This window comes from Procambarus clarkii, chromosome 53 (genome assembly GCF_040958095.1).
Source record: "Procambarus clarkii isolate CNS0578487 chromosome 53, FALCON_Pclarkii_2.0, whole genome shotgun sequence".
Classification (NCBI taxonomy): domain Eukaryota; kingdom Metazoa; phylum Arthropoda; class Malacostraca; order Decapoda; family Cambaridae; genus Procambarus; species Procambarus clarkii.
Window position 1 is genome coordinate 20,308,096 of NC_091202.1, and position 26,191 is coordinate 20,334,286.

Here is a 26,191-nt window from a genome sequence, read left to right on the forward strand (position 1 = left end):
AGGAACACTCACCCTGCAGGCCCTGGAAATCCCCTACAGGCTCTGTTATACTGTGGACACCTCTTCCGAGCCTGCTCTTGCCTTGTGTGAATTTGAGGGTTGTTCGTCATCTGTGCCACCTGGTGACATTCATATGTTCTGCCTCCACCATGCTACCTGCTGGGTCGGTGACATCTTTGACCCGGAGTCATGTGGGACTTGTTCCCCACATGTGACTCTTCTTACCCACTCTCCTCTTGAAGTTCAGAAGTATCAGGCAGTGACCACTTTTCATTTGAGGTTTTCTGTATTGCAGCAGTTTAGGTTGTACTCACCTATTTGTATTTCCCAAATTGTGCTTGCATGGGTTGAGCTTTTGGTCCCACCTCTCAACTGTCAATCAACTGGTGTACAGATTCCTGAGCCTACTGGGCTCTATCATATCTACATTTGAAATAGTGTATGGCATCTGTCTCCACCACATCATTTTGTGCCTGGTTGGATGGCCTAGATTTGCCCCACTTGGTGTTTAGGGGTTTTGATTTGGAGGTGTTGGTTAATTCAACCAAGATTCTGTCCGCACCTCCTCCTTCTCTCCCAGTAGGCATTGTTCACCCTTCTCCTCCCCCTTCCTCGTTTCCGACTCTGAAATGTCTAAGGGTTTTGGAGTTGGGGCAGGGTTTAGTTCGGGATGTGGCTTGAACTGATCTGGGGTTTGCCCCTTCCAATTCGGGCGCATTACCCATTGAGCCTCTTGCTCATGGTGAGGCTTCTGGGTCTTTCCAGCAAGCCCCTTCTTTTAATACCTCTCCCTTAGACTTTGCTTTTCTATCGCAGGCAGTGGGTATGGATGATTGCTCCACCCTGCTAGAGGCCCTCATCTGTGGTTCCTGGGTCTTGGGGGGAGTCCAACTGGGGCCCCTTGGGTCCCGTTTGGTCATTTGTGGACCTTGGTGCCTTCTGCATAGGGCCTTATGTTTCAAGGGGGGGAAGGTTTTATTATCTTCCCTCCTCCCTGTATGTGTTTCAGTTGGATGCGACTTCCCTCGGGATTCATTTCCGAGTGCCTTTGGGCTCTTCGGTTTAGTCCTTCCAGAGTTTCCCTGGTGAAGGCTCAGGAGGCCCTGTGTACGTACATCCTGCGTGACCCAGTATACGCCTCGGTTATAGACCCGGCTTCCTTTGAGTTCGGTTCTTCTGCCCATTATTGGCTGCATTACGAGGTTCCAAAGTCATCCTGGCTGGCAGACTGTCCCTTTTTTTTTTCTTGCGGATTGGTGCAGTTTGTGGTACCTGCATGTTTGAGTGGCAAGAGATGTCTACTGTGTTGCAGGTGTTTTTGGGGGTTCTTTTGAGTCCCCTCAATGCATGCCTCTTCACTCCTGCCCTTTCCCACAATGTGGGTTGTTTGCAGCTATATGCTCAGGTCCCCCAGCTGCTGGCTGCTTTGGTTGCAGGTGACCTTCATGGCTGTTTGCACTTGGCCTCAGTTGTGCATATCTTGAGCCTCCTGGAACTTCATTTTGATTGGCTCTTGGAGGACATGGGATGCTCGGTGAGGATCCTCTTGTTGGGTTTTGGTCTCTGCTGCTTCAACGTTGTCTGCCCTCCTTAAGCTGTATGTTTTGATCCTCTAGGAGGCGGTCTCTTGTTTTTCACCTCCTGTCTTATGTGTTGGCGAGCTGTGTTGACGCAGTTTTTGGACTTGGCGTGGGCACTGGTTCTCATTTCTGCTTCCCCTTTTCCTTGCTTTTGTTTCCTGAGGATGTGGTTTCTGATTTTGTCGTCTGTAGCCACTGCTTGTCAGCCTGTGGAGGACTTGTTGTACTTTTGGGATGGTCGTTCTTGCCCTCTCAGCTGTTTGGTAGCCAAGGCATCACCTACTTTTGGTCGGGGTGGGTCCTCTGTGGTGCCAGTTGCTGTGTCGAATGTATCTCCTCAGTCCTTCTCTTCATCTTGTCAGTGCCGTGCTTGCTCTGCTCGCAAGAATGACATTCGAGGTTCATTCTGACCCTTTCGTGGGTTGCCCCTTTGACAGGGTGGTCGGGTGAGGCTAGCTCAAGTTTGCCAGCTCTTGGTCCTGCAATTTGTGGGCTTTTTGGATTGTGTCGTACAGCCTGCAGTGGAGGAGATTGATCCTGCCTCCTTTGGGGGGTTTGAGGCTTTCAGGGCAGGTCCCTTCCCCTCACCTTTGTTGGGTCATCTCGGAGTGAGTAGCTTCAGGCGTGGTCTAAATGATTTCATCTATTTGGTGGGTTTTCTGCCCGTTTCTAGTCCCGAAATGGGATTCTTTGGATCTCTGGTTGATTCTTGACCTTTTCGAGTTGAACTGGTTTATCCCATGCCCCTCTTTCCGGATGGCCATGTTGTCCCAGATCTGGCTCATTCTCAGGCAGGGCACTTGCATGATATCTCTGGAACTATAGGACACATATTGCCACATTTCTATCTATCCGAGATTTAGGGATTGGTTAGATTTTGTCGTGGGGTGGCAGGTTTTCTGCTTTCGAGCTCTCCTCTTTGGGCTGAATCTACCGCGTCACATTTTTTTGTGTTTAACTCCTGTCGTGGTGGCCGGTCTAAGGTTGTTGGATGTTGGCCTACCTTGACGACTGGCTGGTGTGGGCTCCCACCCAGTCTCCATTTCTGCTAGTCAGGGATTTGGTTCTTCCCAGCTCTCTGGGTTTGGGTTCCTGGAGAACTGGTTGAAGTCCCAGTTGGTTCCGTCCCAGGTTCGGACGAGGTTAGGCGTAGCTTGGGATTCTAGATTGGTATCGCTTTCCCTGTCTCCTGTGGCTTTGATCTGGTTACAGCACCACCTTTTGCTGGTGTTTAGGGGAACTTGGATGACTTGGTGGTTGCTTGAGCAATTATGTGGGTGCCTGAGCTTTGCCCTTCTGGTTTTTCCTTTGGGCAGGTTTTGGCTTTGGAAATTGTTCTGGTTCAGGGCAGCCGCCTTTGTGCCTTTTTGCAATTGCTGGATGCAGACTCCGGGGGCCCCTATGCTGGTTGCTGCATCCCTGGCTTCCTCTTCAGGTATTTTGGGGTCCAGTTCCCTGGTGCCTTCCTCTGCTCTTGCTCAACATTTTCACAGACGCTTTAATTTTCATTTGGGGCTTTATGACCAGTGCTCACCAGTCTCCTTCATCGGGTGCACAGTACGGCTCAGGAGTTTGGGCCATGTGGCAGGTGCTGCAGGAAATTTTTTTTTTTTTCTGTGGTTCATTGTTTCATCTGGGGTGCTGCAGGAAATTTGGATTTTTTTTCTGTGGTTCATTGTTTCACCTGGGGTGTTTGGTCTCTTCGGTTCCTGTCTATTTGGAGCTGGTAGCTTCAAGTAGCTCGGCTGCTGAGTTCTCATGGTTTGGCTGTCCGTGCTGTTCAGGTCCTGGGAGTGTTCAATATCTTGGCCAACAGTCTGGCCCAGTTCTTATTTTCACGGAATGGACTGTCGACGCTGCTTCCTTCCTTGGCTTTGTCAGGTGTTTGGGTGCCCAGATGTCGACTTCTTCATGTTGGTTTGGTCTCTGCGTCTCTCTCTGTTGTGGCGCCATTCCCTGACTGTAAGGCTCTGGCAGTGGATGCCTTTTGGCTGGACTGGTCATGATGGGGGGTTCATCTTCGTCTTTTTAACAGTCTGGCTGTTGCTTTAGGTTCTGGTGCAATTGGAGTCCTACAGGAAAAGGGTGATCCTTCTGGCCCTATGGTGGCTAGCCTTGCCTTGGCTTCCTGCCCTGCTTGCTCAGTGTCCAAACCCGGGCGTTTTTCAGTAGCTCCACCTCTTTCCACAAGTAAGGCTAGTGATGCACTTCATTGTTTCTCTGCTCTTCACATTTGGTGTTTTGACATGCGTGTTTCACCATCTCCGGTGATCAGGTGGCTGGTTTAATGGTGTCCCATATGTGGTCTTTCTCCCAGCAATAGTGTGTCTCTTGGCATGCTTTCCGCCACTTTGTCTCCTCATCATAGCTCCTCGATTTCTGGTCGGGTTGTTCTGTTCTTTATTTGCTTTTACTTGATCAGCGTCTTTTGCCATATATTGTCGTCTTTTCTCGTGCAGTGTAAGCAGAGCCGTTCCAGCTTGCATTCAGGGTTGTTTCCTCTTCGGTCCCGTTTCACTTGCTTTTTACACATTGTTTTGCCTCCGGCCTACTGGTGCACTGCCCGAGTCTGCCAGGTCTGTTAACTGGATTCTTTCTTTTCTTTCTGTTTCTGGTGGCCTCTTCAGTCAGGGTTTGTTTTCAGTGTGTATTCTTTTTGCGTTCTCTGGCTTCCAGTTGCCAGGTGGGAAGCTTCTTGCTCTTTTTTGGCACCAGGTCCCTTGTTCTATTGGCCCTCATGAGTGCTTTAGTTGCTGCCGGCTCTTCTTTTCTGGCAAGGAAGGAGTCGGTTGGCTTCCAGTGGATCCCTCTGGTGTCCTGTGATTGCTTTATGCCGCTACTTTTGTGACTCCGGTTCTATTTTGGTGGGCTATATGTGGTTTGCCCTGGTTTCTCTAGATCCCTATTCCAGGGTTTGTGTTTCTCAGGTCATCCGCAGTGTCCTATGGTCTAGCTTGCCTGCGATCTGCCCTCATGCCCATGATGTGCATTAGTCTGCTGACTTTTCGTCATTTTTTCTCATTTGCCTTTGTTCTTCTTGTGCAAGGGGTTTTGTTAGTCTATTTTTGTCTTGATCCCTGTGGTGTTTCCTCCTTCCTGGTTGGTGTCGTTTCTTCTCTGTAAGTAAATAGCTTCAGAGAGCCACAAGAGGCTCCCTGCAAAAAACATGTGTTGAATGTAATGAAACGCCAAATTTTTTGGTGAGCCCCTGTGGCTCCCTGATCCCCTCCCTCTCCCCAGGGCATTGGGGTGGTTTCCATCATCATAAGAACTGATGGTGGAGCTGCCAGCTGACCCAACTTGCCTTCCTCCAAACGAGGGGAAGAGGTGGGGTGAACTAGCTCACGCTAGTTTCACAAACTTTTGATTGTTTGCATTGATGGGGAGTTCTTTTGGTGGTTTTGAGGCTGCAGTCTTGTTTCTGGTCAAGCAGTGGTATATGTTGTTTTGCTGATTTTCTGGGTGCCTTCCCTTGGTGGTGGCAGACATGAATAACCTTACATAAAAGGTTTTCATAGTGCAATTGCTCCCTGTGCCTCTCTGAGGGGGGCCAGGTTCTGGCTCGTGTTGGCCAAGTAGGCCAATAAAAACTCCGCAACTGATGGCATTTAATTTCATTTAACGCTAGTTTTGTCAATGGGTATGGGTAGAGCGCCAATACTGGTCAGAGGGCGTCTACTTCTGTACCCAACTATGTAATGCCTTGTTGCTTTGTCCTCTTCACTTTGCATAATGATTTCCATTACAGGTTATTTTGTGTGTTCCCTTGGATGAATGTAGGGTATCTGAGTAAATATATGCCATGCTTATTGTGTATGTGTGTAACTTCAAAGAAAGGTGTATGTTGTCTTCAAGCATCACGTTAAACAAATGTTCATGCAGAAGAATGACTTGACTCAAGGAGAGGATTCCCGTTCACATAGATTAAGCACGTTGTATGTGTTGCAATTACAGTATATTGATAATGTGGGATATTGTATGAATAAGATGTATAATGACTGTGCCAGATAACGGTAATAATATTGATAATCATGTAATGATTTGTATTTCACATTATGGGCATTTTCAGCCATTACTAACGTTTGTCCATCTTTGACCTTTTTTTTTTTTTTTTTTTTTTTTTTTATATACCCCAAACTACAGTAATTAAGTAAACTTCTAAAATTAGGTTAGATCATTTTGTGTAACTTAAAAGTGAACAACTCTAGTAATTTCTTGTAGCTTTGTATATGCCAAGATGCTTTCTAATATGTCTCAAGTATGACTCCTTTGCTTTTGGATTTGTTTATAATGCATTTTCAAAATCTCTGGCCTTCAGCCTAGCTGCCATTAATAGTATTGCATTGAAGCTTTTATATAATATATAAAGCAGGTCATAGTCATTCTTATCACTATATATCTATTGTTGTTGATTAGTTTTGTATTTCCTGTAGAGTAAAGTTGCCATCTCGGATAACTTGTGCAACGGTAGAATTCAACTTCTTAAAAAGCTATAAAAGACTTGCGTGTTGAATTATTGTTGTTCTAGTTTCTAGATTACAATCCTGTATTCTTTGTATCTATTTCCTGACTATACACTCCAGTCTCAGAGTTTGAAGTTGAGTATCTCGAGTACCAAGCTGTAGTAGTAGTAGTAGTAGTAAATGATGGCACCGTTAGATATATTATAGCTAACACTGATGTATTGTCGGTAGCTGGCATCCCTCCCCCTCCCCCCATGGTGAAACTGGAGCCTAAGGTTGCGGCTGCAGACGATGGCCGTTCTGCATTATTTGACTCGATCAACAAGGGAACGGCTATCACTTCTGGACTTAAAAAGGTATGGTATTATAATTGCTGTATGTCCTCCAGTAATGAGCTTCTGCCCACAGTTTAATTTTTCAAGACCTGGAGGCAATATGTCAGTTATAAATCGTGTAGTTATTCATTTGATCTCTATAAATGGTTTTAATTCATTATTATCAGTGGTTTTATCTCCAGTATTTTGTTTGATACTTCGCATGGCCTAACTTTATAATCTTTTATCTAACTTTACCAGCTGGCTCTTAGATATGAAATTTATTGATACTCAACAATTGCCTGGTAATCAATATCTTTTACTGAAGACTAAATTGTAACTTTATTTTCACTCTCCTAAAGCCAAATTGGGCAGAATTTGTTCCATATCACTATGTTTATATAAATTTTGAAATAAAAGAATTAATACTGTAATTATCTAACACAGTATCTGTATACTTTAAACCCGCCATACCCATAGAATTATGAAAGTTCCCCTTTCAGAATGTTTATCTGTTGAAACAGGTTGTCATGTGTAGCATGATATACCCTCTCCATGTGGTATGTTGTGCAGCACAACATACCCTCTCCATGTGGTATGTTGTGTAGCATGATATACCCTCTCCATGTGGTATGTTGTGTAGCATGATATACCCTCTCCATGTGGTATGTTGTGTAGCATGATATACCCTCTCCATGTGGTATGTTGTGTAGCATGATATACCCTCTCCATGTGGTATGTTGTGTAGCATGATATACCCTCTCCATGTGGTATGTTGTGTAGCATGATATACCCTCTCCATGTGGTATGTTGTGTAGCATGATATACCCTCTCCATGTGGTATGTTGTGTAGCATGATATACCCTCTCCATGTGGTATGTTGTGTAGCATGATATACCCTCTCCATGTGGTATGTTGTGTAGCATGATATACCCTCTCCATGTGGTATGTTGTGTAGAACAACATACCCACTTCCTGCGGTATGTTGTGTTACAGTCAAGTTTCTCGCCCACACTCCCCAAATTTCAGTTGTGAATTAAGTTGCAATTTATAGTTGCCACACACTGCCCTTCAGTGTACATCTGCATGATGAGTAGAATTGCTATAGTAATTAGATGTCCCTGATAGGGCTACCTTATCGTTTTCTGTTTTCCCTTTTATTCATCATCTTCTTCTGGCAGATATTTGTTTGAAGTCTTGAATGCCTCATTGTATAAAGTAGTAACTCAAAATATACTTGAAATTGAAATAAGTTTATTGAGGTAAAATACACACAAAGGGATGAGGTAGCTCAAGCTATTCTCACCCCGTTCAGTACATCGTGTTAATACATACATAGACATACATCACAAACAATAAACATATTACCAAACATTCTGAGAGATAAACATATACATTTCCTTCAAAATATACTAGTTTCAGTGAGATAATTTTGGCAACTTTTTTTTGAATACAGCAGAACGGTGTAATTAGCAGTGTATAGCAGTATATATATTTTGTCTTGTTAATGTATGATGTCTTTAGGAGGTCTCATGTACAGTAATGCCTTGAAAACAACAGCATTTATGCCTTTTCATATTGATTTTATTCAGAGAATATTTAAAATAAAGGCAGTCATAAATCACCACTCACAAGGCCACACCACTCACAAGGCCACACCACTCACAAGGCCACACCACTCACAAGGCCTCAACACTCACAAGGCCTCAACACTCACAAGGCCTCAACACTCACAAGGCCTCAACACTCACAAGGCCTCAACACTCACAAGGCCTCAACACTCACAAGGCCTCAACACTCACAAGGCCTCACCACTCACAAGGCCTCACCACTCACAAGGCCTCACCACTCACAAGGCCTCACCACTCACAAGGCCTCACCACTCACAAGGCCTCACCACTCACAAGGCCTCACCACTCACAAGGCCTCACCACTCACAAGGCCTCAACACTCACAAGGCCTCAACACTCACAAGGCCTCAACACTCACAAGGCCTCAACACTCACAAGGCCTCCACACACACATTTTAGGTCAGCCCTTGCACTGTTTCTCGTCTTCATCCTCTTAGAAGACTTACGAATACAAGCCAGTTTCTTGTCATTCTTCGCTGATAACATAAAAAATGTTTGTGGAAATTTTAAGCCAATATTAACAAGGTCTTCTACTTAATAGTGTAAAATAATGTAATGTTCAGCAGTGACAATTTCCCATTACTTTGATAAAAGGAAAACCAAAAACTATGAGTGTAGTTTTTCCATCTTTGCTGGAACAAAGATAGACGTCTTCAAGAACCAATTATATAAGTTCTTGCTAGAAGTGCAGAGCCATCTGGGCTGTGGTGGATATGTGGGCCTACGGGCAGCTGCAAGCAACAGCCTCTTAGACCAAGTTATCACAAGTCGAGCATGGCCCCAGGCTGGGCTTGGGGAGTAGAAGAACTCCCAAGACCCACTCGGGTAACATCCAGGTAAAATACAAGCCGGCCAGATCTCCTCATATAAAGGAGTGATCAATTTGAAGACCTTGAAATAGTAGTAGGCATCCATCAGTCTCAGAAGACTATGGAGTTGCGCTCTGGTGTCGGCCTGGTCTGGAGTGGCCTCACCAGGGCGCAAAGTCAGGGTAGGTTGATTCGGGGGAGAAGCTGTTAACCAGGCAGCAGGACCCCCCTCTCTACGGCGCCGAAAGTCTCCAATGGAAAGGCACAAATAATAGTGTAAGAACTAATGTTCAGAGAGCACAATAAAGCAAACGTGACAACAACCTGGAATATACTAAGATGGATAATGAGTCCTCATCAAAGCAAGTGATGCCACATCAATGATAGTACTCATCAAAGCACTGATGCTATCTTATATGGCATATTGTTTGGTCTTCATATCTCTTTAAAGCAGGTGAGAATGTAGAGCCAGAAAATGTGGAGAGATCCTTTGCTGCACATACACATTTAAAACTACTTGAAGCATTTAAACTACTTGACCTGACTCAAAACACTCAAACTGTACTCCTTGGAATGAAGATGATATACCGGTATATATCTCACAAGATTTACATGAAAGATACTGGAAGGTCAAGTCCCAAACCTGCACAATAAAATTACAGCATACTGGAGTGAGAGATATGGTACTAAGTGCAAAATAAACCCAATAAAAATTTAAGAAGACAGTGTAAACATCGAAGATCCATAACTTTGCAGTCTCTTCCCATAAAATATAAAAAAATGTTACCAAAACATGTGAAAGCTTTCAGGATAAAACTGGAGAAGTTTCTGGTTGAGCTTCTGGAGCAGCCCAGCTGTAATGGCTATGTGGGTCTTTGGGCTACAAAGAAAAACTGCCTCACAAACCAGGCAGTCGTCAGGGAAGGCTTGTTACAGACCAGGCTGTGGGAACTGAACTCTCGGAATCATTGACAGGTAATAAACATGGCCACGCTGGCCTCCTTCCTTGCTCGCCGCACTTTCATGTGCAATGATAGCAGTTAATGAGTTGAATGAGAGTGATCTTGAACCAGAGGTTGTGGAAGCAGCCACACCCCACAGTTTCAAGGGAAAGTATGGCAGGTTACTGGCAAGTTGGCAGGGGTAAATAGACCAGGTAAAATAGCAGTAAGGTGGGGTTTTAGAGCTGAATCTGGTTCCCTGTTGACGCAACTAGGTGTGCACCCTTTGCACTACGTATTCTACCAGTTTCCCTGTAGATGCAACTAGGTGTGCACCCTTTGCACTACGTATTCTACCAGTTTCCCTGTAGATGCAACTAGGTGTGCACCCTTTGCACTACGTATTCTACCAGTTTCCCTTGTAGATGCAACTAGGTGTGCACCCTTTGCACTACGTATTCTACCAGTTTCCCTGTAGATGCAACTAGGTGTGCACCCTTTGCACTAAGTATTCTACCAGTTTCCCTTGTAGATGCAACTAGGTGTGCACCCTTTGCACTACGTATTCTACCAGTTTCCCTTGTAGATGCAACTAGGTGTGCACCCTTTGCACTAAGTTTTCTACCAGTTTCCCTGTAGACGCAACTAGGTGTGCTCCCTTTGCACCATGCACTCCACCACCACACTTGCACATCCATCACAACAACCACCACCACTACCTACTCCATATAGAGAATAATGATACATTAAATTTTGTTTTTTCTTTTCGTATGAATAATAATTATATATAGTTTGGGATATATCTAGCATAAGGACATTGGATGCCTCCTAGATCACTGATCAACTACAATCAAAATACATCTAGTTATTTTTTGTTTAATAAGGCTGGCTGGTGCATCCCTTATTATGTTTTTCTTTTACTAACATATAATTTGAACGTTACTTAGACGCACACTGTAAGCCTGAGTGGGGGATCAATAGTGTGTGCGTGCTTGTGTGTATGTATGTAGGTGTGCACATGCTTGCATGTGTGTTTGTATCTTGTCATAGAACTCTTAATAAAATCGAAAAGCAGAATTTTTCTATGTTGAAACCATCAGGCATGGAGACAATTTATATGTTCTAAGTGTTCTGAGCATACTTCTAATGTCTTTAATATCTTACAGGGTCTAGATATATAGGTATGAGTGCATGTATGTATGTATTCTCCTAGTTGTGTTTGCAGGGGTTGAGCTTTGGCTCTTTGGTCCCGCCTCAACTGTCAATCGACTGGTAGTCGATTGATTCCTAAGCGTAGTTACAGGATGAGAGCTAGGCTCGTGGTGTCCCGTCTTCCCAGTACTCTTTGTCATATAACATTTTGAAACTACTGACGGTTTTGGCCTCCACCACCTTCTCACTTAGCTTGTTCCAACCGTCTACCATTCTGTTTGCAAAAGTAAACTTTCTAATATTTTTTCGGCACCTCTGTTTCCTTGGCTTGAATCTGTGTCCTCTTGTTCGTGAAGTTGCTAGTTTTAGGAATTCCTCTTGTCAATTTGGTCGATTCGTGTTAATATTTTGTAATTTTTCTAAGTGGTGATCATATCGCCTCTTTTTCTTCTATCTTCTAATTTTGGCATGTATTAATGCCTCTAGTCTCTCCTTATAACTCTTGTTTTTCAGTTCCGGAAGCATTTTGTAGCATGCCATTGCATCTTTTCCAGTTTGTTTATGTGCTGCTTGAGGTTTGGGTACCATACAACTGTGTATGTATGTATGTATGTGTATGTATATGTGCATGTATATATATATGTGCATGTATGTATGTGTGCAGAGCAGAGTCCGTGAGTATGTTCAGTTTTGCACATTAGTGTAATGTTAAGTAGATTGTGAAGTATACAGAAACAGATTATTCACTAATCAATTTAATTCTGTGTAAGTTTTTATAATTATGTTATTTTTTTAGAAAGTCATTATCCAAAGTGTTTCATTTTTATTTAGGTGGACAGCAACGCACCTCGCCGTCATCCCCTACATAAAGGGGCGCGGACATCACAAACAGTAATTTGTATATATATGCATAAACGTTTTGGGATCTCCGGTACATTTGTTAATATGGGTATTGTCTGTCTCGCTCTGCTGCAGGAAAACTCCTTTGGTTCCTTGAACTTACTTTATTTCCTCTATAAAATTTTGTGGCACAATGAAGTTAATGTATCAAGTGAAGGGAAGTGAATTCTAGAAAACAAATTTAACGGAATAACTGAGCAATAGTAAATGTGCAATGCCACATGCAGATGATGAGTCACAATAACATGACTTAAATATCCGAGAACTAAACCACACACCAGAAGATGAGGAGATGATGACGTTTTGGTCCGTCGCTATCAAGTCAATAATGGTCCAGAACGGATCGAAACGTCGTTGTCTCCTCATCTTCTGGCAAGTAGTTTAGTTTTCAATGCCCCGTGTCAGTAGACTTCAATTTTTTATACACGTTTCATTTTAGGAGTTAAATTTTCTAAGTAAATTCTGAAAGCTTATCTTGAATTTTTACTCAGGTTGTTCATACTCTTGACAGCTGTAAATATAGGCTTGATTTTACAAAAAAAAATTTATTAAACAATTCATTATTTAAATTTGGTTTGATACAAGACCCTAATATAGCAAAAGTAGATTGAAAACTATAAAATATAAATGTTTTATAAGTGTGTGGTGCTTTCCTTACTTGGAGCAAAGAAGATGTGTGTACAAGTAATGTAAAACTGTCGTGGATTTCTGTGCAAGACTGTTGTTTCAGTAATATTTTGGTACTTACATCTTTGCTCTGACTTTGGTTTTGGATTAAGTAGATCTGGTGAGGAGTCTTGACTCATTCTTTGGTGGTCTTTTTTCTTTTTCTTATACTGTATATACCTAATATGGCAATGCAAAGCTTAATTGTGCTTTTTCATACTAACCTTCCTTTTGCTCATTCAGACTTTGCACTCTCTTAGATCCTGCCGTTTGCTGTCAGGCAAGTCATAAATTTCTTAGGGAATGAATGTACATATAATGACAAGTTACATTCGTTCATGTAATGACAATTCAATATTTAATATTATTTTGTTTTGTTTTAGTGAAAGCATGCCTAATACGTTCTCATCCATGAGAGATATTGCTAATTACATTTTTGTGATCAATCACAGTCATTTCTGTGATAATATATAGAAATAAGAGAAACTGACAGACTATAACTGCCAATACTGTACTATGAAGGTACTGACTGCTAATGGGCCTCAGCACTCGTAAGTTATATCTATAGACGTGTTTATAGAGCCGCAGATAGGTAGTGGGGAATATAGTGAGTGTATAGGAGTCCTGACCCGTGCACACTGTCGTAGGAAGTGAGCAGCTTAGTCTACCAGTTGATGTCTTCAGCTACTCGGTCTACACGACCCATTGCTCCTCTCCTGTGTTTCTCTCCACGGGACCTTTCACCCACCTTCTTTACCATTAATGTTTTCCTTGTGTACTTATCTCCATTTCTTCCCTTCCTCACTTTGAGGAGAAACTTGCTAAACTAACAGTTTTAAATTTCTGGAGAAGACTATGGTGCATGTAGCCACACCTCCTAGGTGACTATGGTACATGTAGCCACACCTCCTAGGTGACTATGGTACATGTAGCCACACCTCCTAGGTGACTATGGTACATGTAGCCACACCTCCTAGGTGACTATGGTACCTGTAGCCACACCTCCTAGGTGACTATGGTACATGTAGCCACACCTCCTTGGTGACTGTGGTACATGTAGCCACACCTCCTAGGTGACTATGGTACATGTAGCCACACCTCCTAGGTGACTATGGTACATGTAGCCACACCTCCTAGGTGACTATGGTGCATGTAGCCACACCTCCTAGGAGACTATGGTACATGTAGTCACACCTAGGAGACTATGGTACATGTAGCCACACCTCCTAGGTGACTATGGTACATGTTGCCACACCTCCTAGGTGACTATGATACATGTAGCCACACCTCCTAGGTGACTGGTACATGTAGCCACACCTCCTAGGAGACTATGGTACATGTAGCCACACCTCCTAGGAGACTATGGTACATGTAGCCACACCTCCTAGGAGACTATGGTACATGTAGCCACACCTCCTTGGTGACTATGGTACATGTAGCCACACCTCCTAGGTGACTGGTACATGTTGCCACACCTCCTAGGTGACTATGATACATGTAGCCACACCTCCTAGGTGACTGGTACATGTAGCCACACCTCCTTGGTGACTATGATACATGTATCCACACCTAGGAAGGAAATTCTCAGAGAACAAAAAACGATGAGATTTACATTTATGGGTACTTTGATATGGTCCGATACGTAACATTCATTGACTGTGAATTTTGTTCATTAGAGATTCCTTACTGATGATATTAAGAATAACTTGAGAATAAATATGATTTGCTCACTGAACGATGGAAAGTCTCAAGTCCCAAAAGCCAAGATCAAACAATCAAATATGACTTGGAAAATAAAAAAAAAAAATATAAATTTGACAAAATAATAAATGCTATTTGTTTACTTAAACATTCCAAATATTGTAAAGGAAACATGTTCACTTTTAATTATAAACGTGTTAGAAACTTTATAAGAGGTTAAAATGTTCTTTTCTGTGGAGAGCCCCTTTGGTTCCCTGAGCCATACTGGGATGATGTGTATATATATTAGACCGTAGCAACAGTCAATTGAAGGAGTTCTAGGTTTACTGGGGACCGGCTCCAGAACCTGACCCCCTTGGAGAGGCACGAGGAGCAATGGCCTATAGGCACCCCTGTGTAGTTGGAAGCAGTCTTTATCTGCCATCTACCAGGTCAGATGCCCAGAAAGGTAGGAATCCCAAAAACTACAGCTGGTGAAAAATTTCTAACTGAAAGCCGAACGAGCAAACATAACTCCCCAATCAGAAAACAAAGAAACAAGCATGATGTTACCACAGTCATCGCGCTGCTGTCTGAGCAAGTCCCCCCCCCCCTCTCCCTGGGAAGGGGATGGGGTAGGGGGTCCCAGACCTCCCTTGCCAGCTATCCAACCCCAGTTCAGTGGCTGTTGTGTTTGGTGGCAGTCGATCGACTCTGGCTCCATCCTTTTGAGCAGTGCTGTCCATAGTGGCGGTGGTGGTGTTCTGTGTGGTGGTGTGCGAGCCAGGCATAACACTAGAGTACTGGGGCTGCATGCCACTAGGGCCATCTTCCCTAGGTGCCCTGTAAGTACTGCCCTTACGGTTTAGGGTTATATTTCATAGGTCGTTCAAGAGTCTACCTTCGTGTGATTCTTTTGAGGCTCGATGATTGCCCGCCTTTTGGGTCAGCTAGCATTGTTCTTACCCCTGTTTGATCTTGGGTAGGACATAGTATGTTGCTGGCTGTGTGTAAGATACTGTGCAGCTGTCTGATATATGCATAGTGGCCGGTTCTGGTTCCCCTGGGGATGTTGTGCTTTTGCACATTTTTACTTTTTCTTTTTTGTTTTGCCTGGTGAGGCAAAACAAAAAAGTGTGGTTGGTGTGGTTGTAGGACTGCTTGTATGATTTAGGTGGCCCTCCGCTAGGTCCCTGTGATTGCATATGTCGCAGGGGTTCAGCTTTTAGTTTGTTTGCTTGGTAGTTGTGGGATAAACTGTTAGCAGTACCTTGCCTGGGCTTCCCTTAGCAGTCAGCCTAAGGGCCCTGGAAACCCACATTGGGGCTCATTGGTCCAATGGCGGAGACCTCTGAGGCCCACCTCACTTCGTGCGAGTTTGAAGGTTGCTCTGTTCCCTTGTCTCAGGGTGATATTCACCGTCTTTGCCTCCACCATGCTGCCTGTTGGGTCGATGACACCTTTGAGTGGTGTTCCGTGCATGTACTCCAGTTCACCTAGTCCGATAATACTGTTGATCGGGTGCAGGCAGCATCTGCGGTTTAAGTTGCTGCAACACTCTAGGTTAATTGCCTTTTCAGATCCCTGCGGCTGCCCCACTTTGGTTATAGGGACCTGGACTTTGGGGTGGGGGGGCAAGTGTTAGTTGCTTCGACTCTGGTTTTATCCGTGTCCCCTTGTCCTTCCCCCTGCTATGGTTAATCCTGCTCCCCCACCCCACTGCTAACGGCTCCCAAACATCTGAGGGTTTCGGAGTTAGGGCAGGGTTTTCTTGTTTATCACCACTTGTATGGTGATCAGGTTGGTTCATTGATGGTATTGATGGTGTGCGTTCAGGGTGGATGTCACTTCTGCTCCGTTCCGCAAGCTTTCTTAGGCATTGTTTCACCTCCGGCCTGCTCATGTGCCACCTGAGCCGTCCTGGTGGCACATGAGCCACCTTTAGACTGGGTGCTCTCTTCTCTCTCCACCTCGGTTTGTAGTGGCCTTTTTGGCTCAGGACTGCTTTTCTAATGTCCTTTTCATGTTGCCATTCGCCTTGGGGGGGGGGGGTGTCCAGAAGCTTCATGCTCTCTTCTGACGCAGGGGTTTCTGCTCTTTCGATCCTGGTAGTCGGTTTGATTGTTTGCAGCCGTCTCCTTTTCTGGCGAAGAATGAGACTCCTGTTTTTCGGAGGGGTCCTTGAGATGTTCATGCTTGGTCTGTTCAGGTGGTGGGTGCATCATGATTTGTATCCGGTTGTGGCTCTTTGCCATTACTTGCGCACCAGGGCCTCCGTTACAGGGGAGGCGCTTTGGGTTGACCCGGTTTCCTTCTTTCCTGTTTCAGGGCGCGGGTTTCCCAGGTCGTCCGCAGGATTATTCGGTCCAGCCAGCCTGCAGTCTATCCCTGTGCCCATGACGTTCATAAGTTCGCAGCTTTGGCTGCTGTTTTTGGTAATATGTTCTGGGCTGACATTCGGGCATGGGGCTATTGGAGGTAGAACAGGGTCCTAGTCGCACGGTACCTCGTTAATGTTCTGGGCCCTTCTTGGGTGTTTGTTGCTTTGGGTTGCAGGTTGCAGCCAGTTGTCTCGACTTCAAGTAGAGGAGTGAGTGGCGGCTGCCTCCTGAGTGAATCCCTCTTTTCCCTTATTGTTAGGTAGCTCCGGGGAGCCAAAGGGACTCTCCATAAAAAACCAGCATTGAATGTAATGAAATGCCATTTTCTGGGTGAGACCTGGAGGCTCCCCGGCATCCCTCTTTCCCTCCAGTCGGCGGGTTTTTTGAGTTTTTGACTTTCAGCCTCTGAACTGGGATTGTGTAGCCAGTGTGGGAGGTCTGGGACCACCCTTCCCTCTCTTGGGGAGGGAAGGAGTTGTGCAGACATCGTTGGCGGCTATGGTGGCATCATGCTTATTTGCTTGTTTTCTGATTGGAGAGTTCTGTTTGCTCGTTCGGCTTTCGATTAGCAATTTTTCTCCAGCTATAGTTTTTGGGATTCCTACCTTTCTGGGTGCCTGACCTGGTAAATGGCAGATATAGGCTGCTTCCAACTACAGTGATACCTCGGTTTATGAATGTCCCACTTTATGAACTTTTCGGGTTACGAGCTCGATTTCTTCGGAAAATTTGAATCGGGTTACGAACTTTACCTCGGGATACGAGTTTGTTGATATGCATATGGCCGACCTAGCACGTGGTGGCACGGTGATCACACCTCAGTTTACCAGTGCCTCCTGCCGAGTGTCTATCCCTCCTGAATTCTTTGCAAGGATTTACAGTTTTTTTTCAGATTTTTGGCTATTTGAGCATAAAAGTTATTATATATCACACCAGGGTCCCAAGAAAGCCAGTGGTAAGGTTCAAGGCAAGAAAACACATGTGAGAATGACCATAGAGGGAAACAAGAGATCATTCGTAAACATGAAAATGGTACACGTGTTGTTGAACTAGCTAGGCAGTACGACAAATCTTCAGGGAAAGAAGAGGAGGCAGTAGAGGATGTCCCTTCCTCATTAATTAAGAAAATGTGTGCAGTATGGGAAGAACTGCAAAGTTTTGCTGAAAAGAATCACCCAGATAAAGCTTTAGCAGGCCGTTGCATTGATCTTATTAATGACAATGTGGTGTCTCACTACAGACAAGTGTTACAAAAAAGGGAAAAAAAAATCTTCAATGGAACGATTTCTAGTGAGAAAATCGAGCAGTGAGCCAGAAGCAGGTCCTAGTGGTATGCAGGCAAAACGTGCCAGAGTATGTACCCCAGAGAAGCCCTCACTGCCTGATGTTATAATGGAAGGGGACTCCCCTTCCAAACAGTAACCCCTCTCCTCCTTCCTCCTCCTCACCGTCTTTCATACGCCAACAGGAGTCATCAGTAAAGGTAAGTAATAACTTGTACATACTTTTGTAGTGAAAATTTGGGTGAATTAGGTATAAAATTTACTTAAAAGTTAATTTTTTTGGGAGTCAGGAATGGATTAATTCATTTCCCATTATTTCTTGTGGGGAAAGTCGCTTCGGTTTGTGAATTTTCGGGTTATGAACCGTCTCCAGGAACAGACTAAATTCGTAAACCGAGGTACCCCTGTACACGAGTGTCTAGGCTAGTGTTCCTCATGCCTCTCTGAGGGGGCCAGGTTCTGGCTCTGGTCCCTGGTAGGCCTAGAACCCCATCGATTGACTGTTACGACGGTCTAAAATACACATCAGCCCGATATAGCTCTGGGAAGCCTCCGGGTCTTGCCCAGAAAATGGCGTTTTATTACATTTAACGCTGGTCTTTTGATTGTTGGATGATTTTCATATCAGGTGCTGTATCACTTACATTGAGATAATAATGTTTATGTAATACATTGGATTTCTAATCTGTTGTATATATACCATGCTATTAATGTTGATAGTCTTTATGTTCATACACTAACACATGGGCAATGATCACACTTTTGTTAACAGTATTTAATATACTGTAAAACATTTCTGGGCTGGCTTCTGAGAGCTTGGACACAGCACTACCAGGTCTCTGAACTTGTGCAGAAGACTATGGTAGTTTTCTGTGCACAATTATGCATAGACGGTGATGCACCTTTCCTTATCTTGTAATGATTTCAGGGCTCAACGTTCCCACTGCCCGGTCCCCGACCAGGTCTCTTGGTTGCTGGACTGGTCAACCAGGCTGTTGGACACCGCTGCTCGCAGCATGTCCTACCCAATACCCAGATCAGAAAGTACAGTTGAAGCAAAATAAACCATGTATCTTGATTAGAAATCAAAGTGAAAGTAAATAAGCAAACATTAGTTTGCAAATAATATGCATGGTTGCTTCGACACTGTTTCAGGATCAGCTTCCTTCGTGTCAATTAGTATTTCCAATTTCCTTTCCAGAGTTATCTTCTCTGAGGGGGTTCAAGTGTCCTCAAACTTTCTCCACCCATGTTTCTTGCACGATATTGATGTTTACACCTTGCCCATTGGTGGTTGTTCCTTTTTACAGAGGATTCTCGGTGTGCTTGCTTATACTAAAGTATACACAGCTTTTTTTATAACACTTAAATACACAAGCAGATACAAATCTACTATTTCATAAGGAAAAAGTAGAATAATTATTTGATTTTCTTTCACACCTGCAGTGTTTTTATGATGCACTTTAAGGTTTAAGACTCGGTAGACTGCTGAGGTTCCAAGTCAGAAGTCGTGGTCCCATTTCTGACTTAGTCCAACATTCGTTCTGTTCAAGTTCCTGTGCCACTTCCTGGGTTTCCTTGCACTTGCTGACTTGCAAGTGCAAGGAATCCCAGGAAGCAAGTCCAAACACTTGTTTGGACTTGCTGAAGGTCCCCATCTCCCCAGTCTTTTATGTTTTTGTTTGAGGGTTCCATTCTTCCTACTGTCCATTGTTTGTTGCTTGTGCCTGCCCTTTCTTTTATAGATTTATGATGACCTTGTTTTCGGGTTATCTGCAGCTGTGGTAATGGTAGATCGTTCCACTCAATTCTTCCTTGTGGCGGTTCATTGTCCTTGTTGCTTCCGTGATGTGTGGGACACAAGTGCGCAATGTCCTGTACAGTTGCCCACATGGGAAACAGCCGAGACATCAGGCTTGTCGGGGTTTTTCTACTTGCATTCCGTGTACAATACTTGGATAGTTATCCTGTCATTTTCTTGTGTTACAATAGTTTGCATGACAGCTTACCATGCTGTAATGACATTTATTTTTTTGGCTTTGTTGTCATTTTTGTGAGGCGGTTGTTTAGCTGCTGCTTTTGCATTGAGGGTGTTATATACTCGGTTGGTGGCTCCTCGTGTAATTTTGGGGCCTCTTCCTTAGTTCTCGGCAGTGTGTGTGTTCGGGTTCCTCCTTTAACCACTCACTTGAGCGGTAGTGTTCTTTTCGTGTGGTCGTGTACCCTTGTAGTGCCTATTGATGGCCTATCATTTCTGGTGTTGACTGTTGCCCTTTGCCCAAGTCTATAAATAACGAGGAAAATTAAAAAGTTAAGAGTTTAAACAAGTAATACAGCACTTGGGAGAATGTTGCAACTTAGGCTTAGTTGAAGGTCATATTAATCAAGTTATTCTGTGGTGGCTGCATGGTATGTGTTAGATACTGTTACAGAGGAAATGTGATAAATTATATTTTTTGGTGTATTCATTGTACAAAGGTTGAATTTGAGAAAATCTGCATTTATGTGAATATCCATTTTATTCAGTCTCGGTTAATTAGCAATTATTGAACTGGTCAAATTTCTGAAAGTGAGTTACATAAACTTATCTGACAATTGTACAGTGTTAATAAATATAGAAATGTTTTTCAGGTCACAGATGACATGAAGACTCACAAGAACCCAAGTCTTCGTGAGGGCCCCAAACCATTTGTGAAACAATCGAGCCCACCCAACCGTGCCTCGCCTCACCGTGATGGCCCAACTGGCCCTCCCAAATTTGCACTCGAAGGCAAGAAATGGTTCATTGAGTACCAGAGTGATAAGCCAGACCTTATTGTCAAGGATGGCAAGATGGATCAATCCATATACATATTTAGGTGCCAGAACGTCGTGGTGCAAATAAAGGTAAATTATAGCATCTACTTTTCAGAAACTTCAGTCTTTTATATTATTGATACAGATTGTTTGGTAATGTGATTAAGGTGGACAAGTCATTTGGTTAAAAAGAAGAGGGGGGGGTCCCATCATAGTTCTCTCTATGTATATCATTATTTTAGTGTAGTCATTAAGGTACTGACTGGTAAAACTTGAATGTGCAAGAATGGAAATATAAGGCAAATTATATATATGCCTTATATAAGGCATATATATAAATAATGAGACAAAATATAAAAAAATATAGGTCAACAGACTAGTAGGTTTTTATGATGATTAAAAACTAATGTTGTGACAAACTTTAGGATAATATACAGCTGTATGTACCATAAAGACAAATTTCCTTGAAATTACAAAATCAGAAACTAAACCTACTTTTCTGTGGAAAGCCCCTCTAGCTTCCCAGAGCTATACTGGGCTAATATATATGTATTAGACTGTGGCATCAGTCAATTTGATTGGAGTTCTACCTACCGGGAACCACAAGCCAGAACCTTGCCCCCTCAGAGAGGCACGAGAAGCAATGGCTTATAGAAACCCCCGTGTAGTTGGAAGCATTCTATGTCTGCCATCTACCGGGTTAGACAGGTAGGCGTCCCAAGACAAACTCCACTTGGTTAAAATTTTTACCGAAAGCCGAACTATCAGGCAGAACTCCACAATCTGAAAACAAGCAAACTAACATGACACCACAACTGCTGCTGCGCCGCTGTCTGCGCAGTTCCCCCCCCCCCTCCCAGGAAGGGGGAAAGGGGAGCCCCAGACCCATCGCACCAACCATCCAACCCCAGTTCTGAGGCTGATGTGTTGCGTGGCAGTCGTTCGACTCTGGCTCCTGTCTTTGAGCAGTGCTTTGCGGTGTTGTTCTGCTGTATGGTGGTGTGCGAGCCAGGAGTAATTCACAGAGTACTGGGGCTGCATGCGCTTTGTGCCACCTTCTCTAGGTGCCCTGTAGGTGCTGCCTTTGTTGTTTGGGGTTTCCTTCCACAAGTCGTTCAGGAACGACCTCCATATGGATCTTTTTGCTGCTCGGTGATTGCCCACCCTTGGGGTTAGCTGGGGTTTTTATTTTCACTGTTTGACTTTAGGTAGGAGGTAGTATCATTGCTGGTAGCGGTGCAAGGTGCTGTACAGCTTGTCACCAATTACACAGTGGCCAGTTCTGTTCCTCCTGGAGATGTACTTTTGTGGGGGTTTTCTTTTTCTTTTTGTTTGTTGCCTGGTGGGGGGGTCTGGCCCCCTTGATTATTGTCCACCTTTTGTTGTTCTGGTGGATCCCAGCTAGGTCCCCGTGATTGTACACAGTGCAGGGGTTCAGCTTTTATTTGATCTCTCGGTAATTTGGGCCAACCGGTTAGCAGTACCTTGCATGGGCTTTCCTTAGTAGTCAGCCTAAGGGCCCTGGAAAATCCCATTGGGACTCATTGGTCCAATGAATGCATCCTCTGGGTCCCATCTTGCCTTGTGCGAGTTTGAAGGTTGCTCCATCCCCTCGTCTCAGGGTGACATTCACTGGTTTTACGTCAGTCATGCTGCCTGTTGGGTCAGTGACACCTTCAACCTGGAGTTCTACTGACCCGGAGTTCTACCTTCGACCCAGAGTTCTGCAAGTGGTGTTCCTTGCTGGTTCTCCAATTCACCCAGTCCACTGACTCTGATACTAGGGTGCAGGTAGCATCGGCGTTGCATGCACAGTTTCGGTTGCTGCAACGCGCTAGATTGGTTGCCTTTCCGGATGCCCCACTTTGGTTATAGGGACTCAGATTTGGTCGCGTTAGTCGCTTCGAATTTGGTTTCGTCCGTGGCCCCCTCGTCCTTCCCCTGCTGTGGTTTGTCCTGCTCCTCCCCCTTCCCCCCATCCTGCTGCTAGCTCCCAAACATCTAAGGGTTTCGGAGTGAACCCTCGGTTTCGGTTTCGGGGCGGGGTCTAGTTGGCGGTGAAACTTGGGTGGTCTCGGGGGCTGCCCCATCTGGTTCGGCGAGGGAAGCATTCGAGCCTGATTCTCCAGCCGGACACTCACCTTTTACTGACCAGCGGATCCCCTTTCTCCCTTTTCCCTACTTTTCCGGTTGGTTCTTGCCTTTAGGGGGCAGAGGATTTGGAAGATAGCTCTGCCCTGGGTCCTGGCGTGGAGGATCCCGGGGCTGGGGAGGAGTCGACTTGAGGTGCTTGGGGTCCGTTTGACCCTACTTGGGTGTTGGTACCCTCTGCGCGGGGCTGCTTGTTGCAGGGGAGGGGTTTTCTTCTCCCCTTCCCTGTACGAATTTGATATGGGTTCGGCTCCTCCCCGAATTTGGTTCCGGGTTCCCTTGGGTTCTTCGGTCCCTTTCTTCTGGAGGTTTTTAGCTTCCTGTATCCCGCCTAGGGAGGTTCGAGAGGCCATTGCGGTGTACCTCCTTTGTGACCTGGAGGTCTCGATAACTGACTCTTCCTCGTTTGAGCTCGGTTCTGCTTTTTCCTATTGGGTGCATTATGAGGTATTGGAGTCATTCTGGTTAGCAGACTGCTCTCTTTTTTGTTGGGGGCGTGGTATTCGTTCTGTCGGACCCACACGCTTGAGTGGCGGAAAACTTCTGTTGTGGTTCAGGTTTACCTGGGGTGCGAGTTAGAGCACTTCAATGCATGCTTGTTTGCCCCCGTTTTTCCTAAGGATATTGGTTAAGTGCAGCTCCATGTGCAGGTTTCCGTTCGTTCAGTATACCCTGGTAGCTGTGGATTTGTGTGCCCGGGGGCACTTGGCTTCAGTTTTGCATTTCTTTTGACTGCTCGAGCTGTCTTCGGACTAGCTTGAGGAGGAGGTGGAGGCGCTGGGTAATGGGCCTGTGTCTGGTGCACTTGCCTCTGCAGTTTGGGCGTCGGCTGCCTTGTTGAAGTTGTATACGCCAATTCTGAAGGAGGCGCTGTCTCTGTTCTCTGCTTCCCACCTCGCGTGCTGGCAGGCTGTGCTCGCTCATTCTTTGGAATCCACGTGGGCCCTGGCTCTTAGATTTTTGTCGCCTTTGCAGATTCCCTGTTTACGGGTTCTGCGGTTATGCAGTATCTGCAAGCAGCTTCTACTAGCTGTTGCCTTGTCAGACTTGTTGGTTCTCGGGGACAGCCGTGGGAGTCGTTCCTGGAGGGGTCGTGCCAGGGTTCAGGGTTCCTCCAGTCATGGTGAGCCAGTGGTTCTGGCTTCGGAGCCATCTGCATCTGGTCGGTGCAGTGATTGCTTTGTACGTCGTTCAGGTTCTTGTAAAGAATGTTGGGCCTTTTGCAGTTCGCCCCCATTGATGGGGGTTGGAGGAGGCTCACTCTGTTTGCTTGCTCATGGTCCCATGATTTGTGGGCATTTCGGGTTGTTTCCTCTGCCCTGCGGTGGCATTGGGTGGTTCCTCCTCCTTCAGGGGGTTCGGGGCTCACAAGGCAGGCCTCTTCTACGCTCTGTCAGATCATTTTGGAGAGGGTGAGCTTGGGCATGGTCGAAATGACTCCGTCCCTCAAGTGGGTTTCCCCACCTGTTTCCAGTTCTGAAACGGGACTGTGCAGATCTGACGTTCATTCTGAACTTGTCCCGTCTGAACCCCCTGGGTCTTTTGCCCTTCCTTTCGGATGATCACTCTGTCCCAGATCTGGCTTCTTTTGGAACCGGATGCTTGGATGGTGTCTCTGGACCTCCAGGACGCATATTATCACGTCCTGATTCATCCGAGGTTTAGGGACTGGCTCAGTTTTGTCATGGGGACATCAGGATTACTGCTGTCGTTACCTTCCATTCGGCTTGAATCTGGCATCTTGCATTTTTTACACGCCTTACCTGGGTCGTGGTGACAGGATTGCATCTGCTAGGGGTTTGGGTTCTGTCCTACCTCGACGACTGGCTGGTATGGGCTCTCATCCAGTCCGAGTGTCTGCTTGCCAAGGGTTTGGTTCTTTGACTGTTATAGCCAAACAAGACAAAATTCTACACTGAGGGTGGAGGGGGGGGGGGGGGAGGGGGAGGGGGGTAGATCTGAATGTGTTGTTAAGATTCCAGATCCAGATTTCTCGCCAAATGAGAAATTCTGTGACAGGACAAATAATCACAGATTATTTTGCTAAAATTAATAAAGTTTGATTATGGTATGGAATTTGTGGAAACTTTGTAAAACCTAAACTTTTCAAATAAAAGTTTTGTACTTCAGTGAATATTTGAAAGGTTTGTTAATTAGTTGATGCAAAAGCTCTGTGTACTCTGCATAAATTAATATTATTTTGCTCCCCACAGGGAAAGGTAAATTCTGTCATCCTAGATTCCTGCAAGAAGTCAGCAGTGGTGTTTGAGAACCTTGTCTCTTCTGCAGAAGTTGTTAATTGCCAGTCCTGCAAAGTTCAGGTAAGAATTGTATATATATACATGCATATATATATATATATATATATGTATTCATGTATATATATATTTACATGTGATGTATAAATACATGAGATGTATATGTATATAGCACACTACACGTATGTAGTTTTATTTTCATCTATTTTTTATTGGCATTTTCCTCTACTCTCAGAGCAAGTGTAATTAGCAAAGTGTCCCATTACAATTCGTGGTGTCCTGTTTCCCCAGTTTTATCATATGACGCTTGACACTACTGAGGGTTTTGGCCACCACCACCACCTCACTTAACTTATTCCAACTGTCTACCATGTTGTTTGCAAAAGTGAACTTACTAATGTGTTTCTGGTAGCTTTGTTTCCATAGCTCAAATCTATGACCGCTTGTTCTTGAAGTTTCAGGTTTCAAGAATTCTTCTTTATCAATTCTGTAGATTCACATTACTATTTTGTACATAGAAATTATATTGACTCTTTTTCTTCTATCTTTGGCAAATTTAACACCTAGCCTCTCCTCATAGCTCTTGTCATTCAGTTTCTGAAGCTATTTTGTTACACATCTTTGCACCTTTTCCTGTTGATGGGCTTCTTGTGATATGGGCACCATACAGCTGCTGCATATTCCAGTTTTGGTCTCATAAGTCATGAACAGTCTTTAGTATTTCACCATCAGGCCACCATCAGGGAACTGACATGAACTGGATGAAAAGCACTTGGGATTCGTACAAATTACAATATGTACAGTTTCACACACTACACAGCAACACACTGTACAGTATTACACACTCAGTACTTCAAAATTGAGTGATAATCAACGAAGTAGTCCATGGTACACAGCGCGACTTCATTCTCATTGCACCAGGTACAGATAGATTTTCACTTCCTGTTTCTTCGTTCTGTGTGCTTGCAAATAATGCACTTATGTACACCCTTGGCTTTAGTACCTGTAGGTGGTATATACCCAAGCTTGTAAAGCATAAGGTAGTCTTGAAAGGATTATAGGAAAAGATCAATATGTAAGGTAGTCTAGAAAAGATTGCTTTGTAAGGTCCCTCTCTGGAAGAGATTCAGCAATTCTTGAAGAGATTCAGCTATTCTTGAAAATATCTATGGAAAACACCACCACG

General features: G+C 44.5%; 1 protein-coding gene across 9 annotated transcripts in view; it reads left to right on the forward strand.

Annotated features, from left to right (window-relative positions):
• LOC123767091 (adenylyl cyclase-associated protein 1) overlaps window positions 1-26,191 on the forward strand; it is a 148,868-nt gene that overhangs the window by 120,287 nt on the left and 2,390 nt on the right. For 6 of the 9 annotated variants that reach the window (XM_069304757.1, XM_045756592.2, XM_045756591.1 and 3 more), the window contains 4 exons: window positions 6,275-6,399; window positions 11,722-11,781; window positions 20,432-20,686; window positions 24,961-25,068. In XM_069304757.1, coding sequence (XP_069160858.1) covers window positions 6,275-6,399; window positions 11,722-11,781; window positions 20,432-20,686; window positions 24,961-25,068 — 548 coding nt within the window. The remainder of the gene's footprint in view (window positions 1-6,274; window positions 6,400-11,721; window positions 11,782-20,431; window positions 20,687-24,960; window positions 25,069-26,191) is intronic. The other 3 variants (XM_069304756.1, XM_045756590.2, XM_045756589.2) reach the window with 1 other exon arrangement.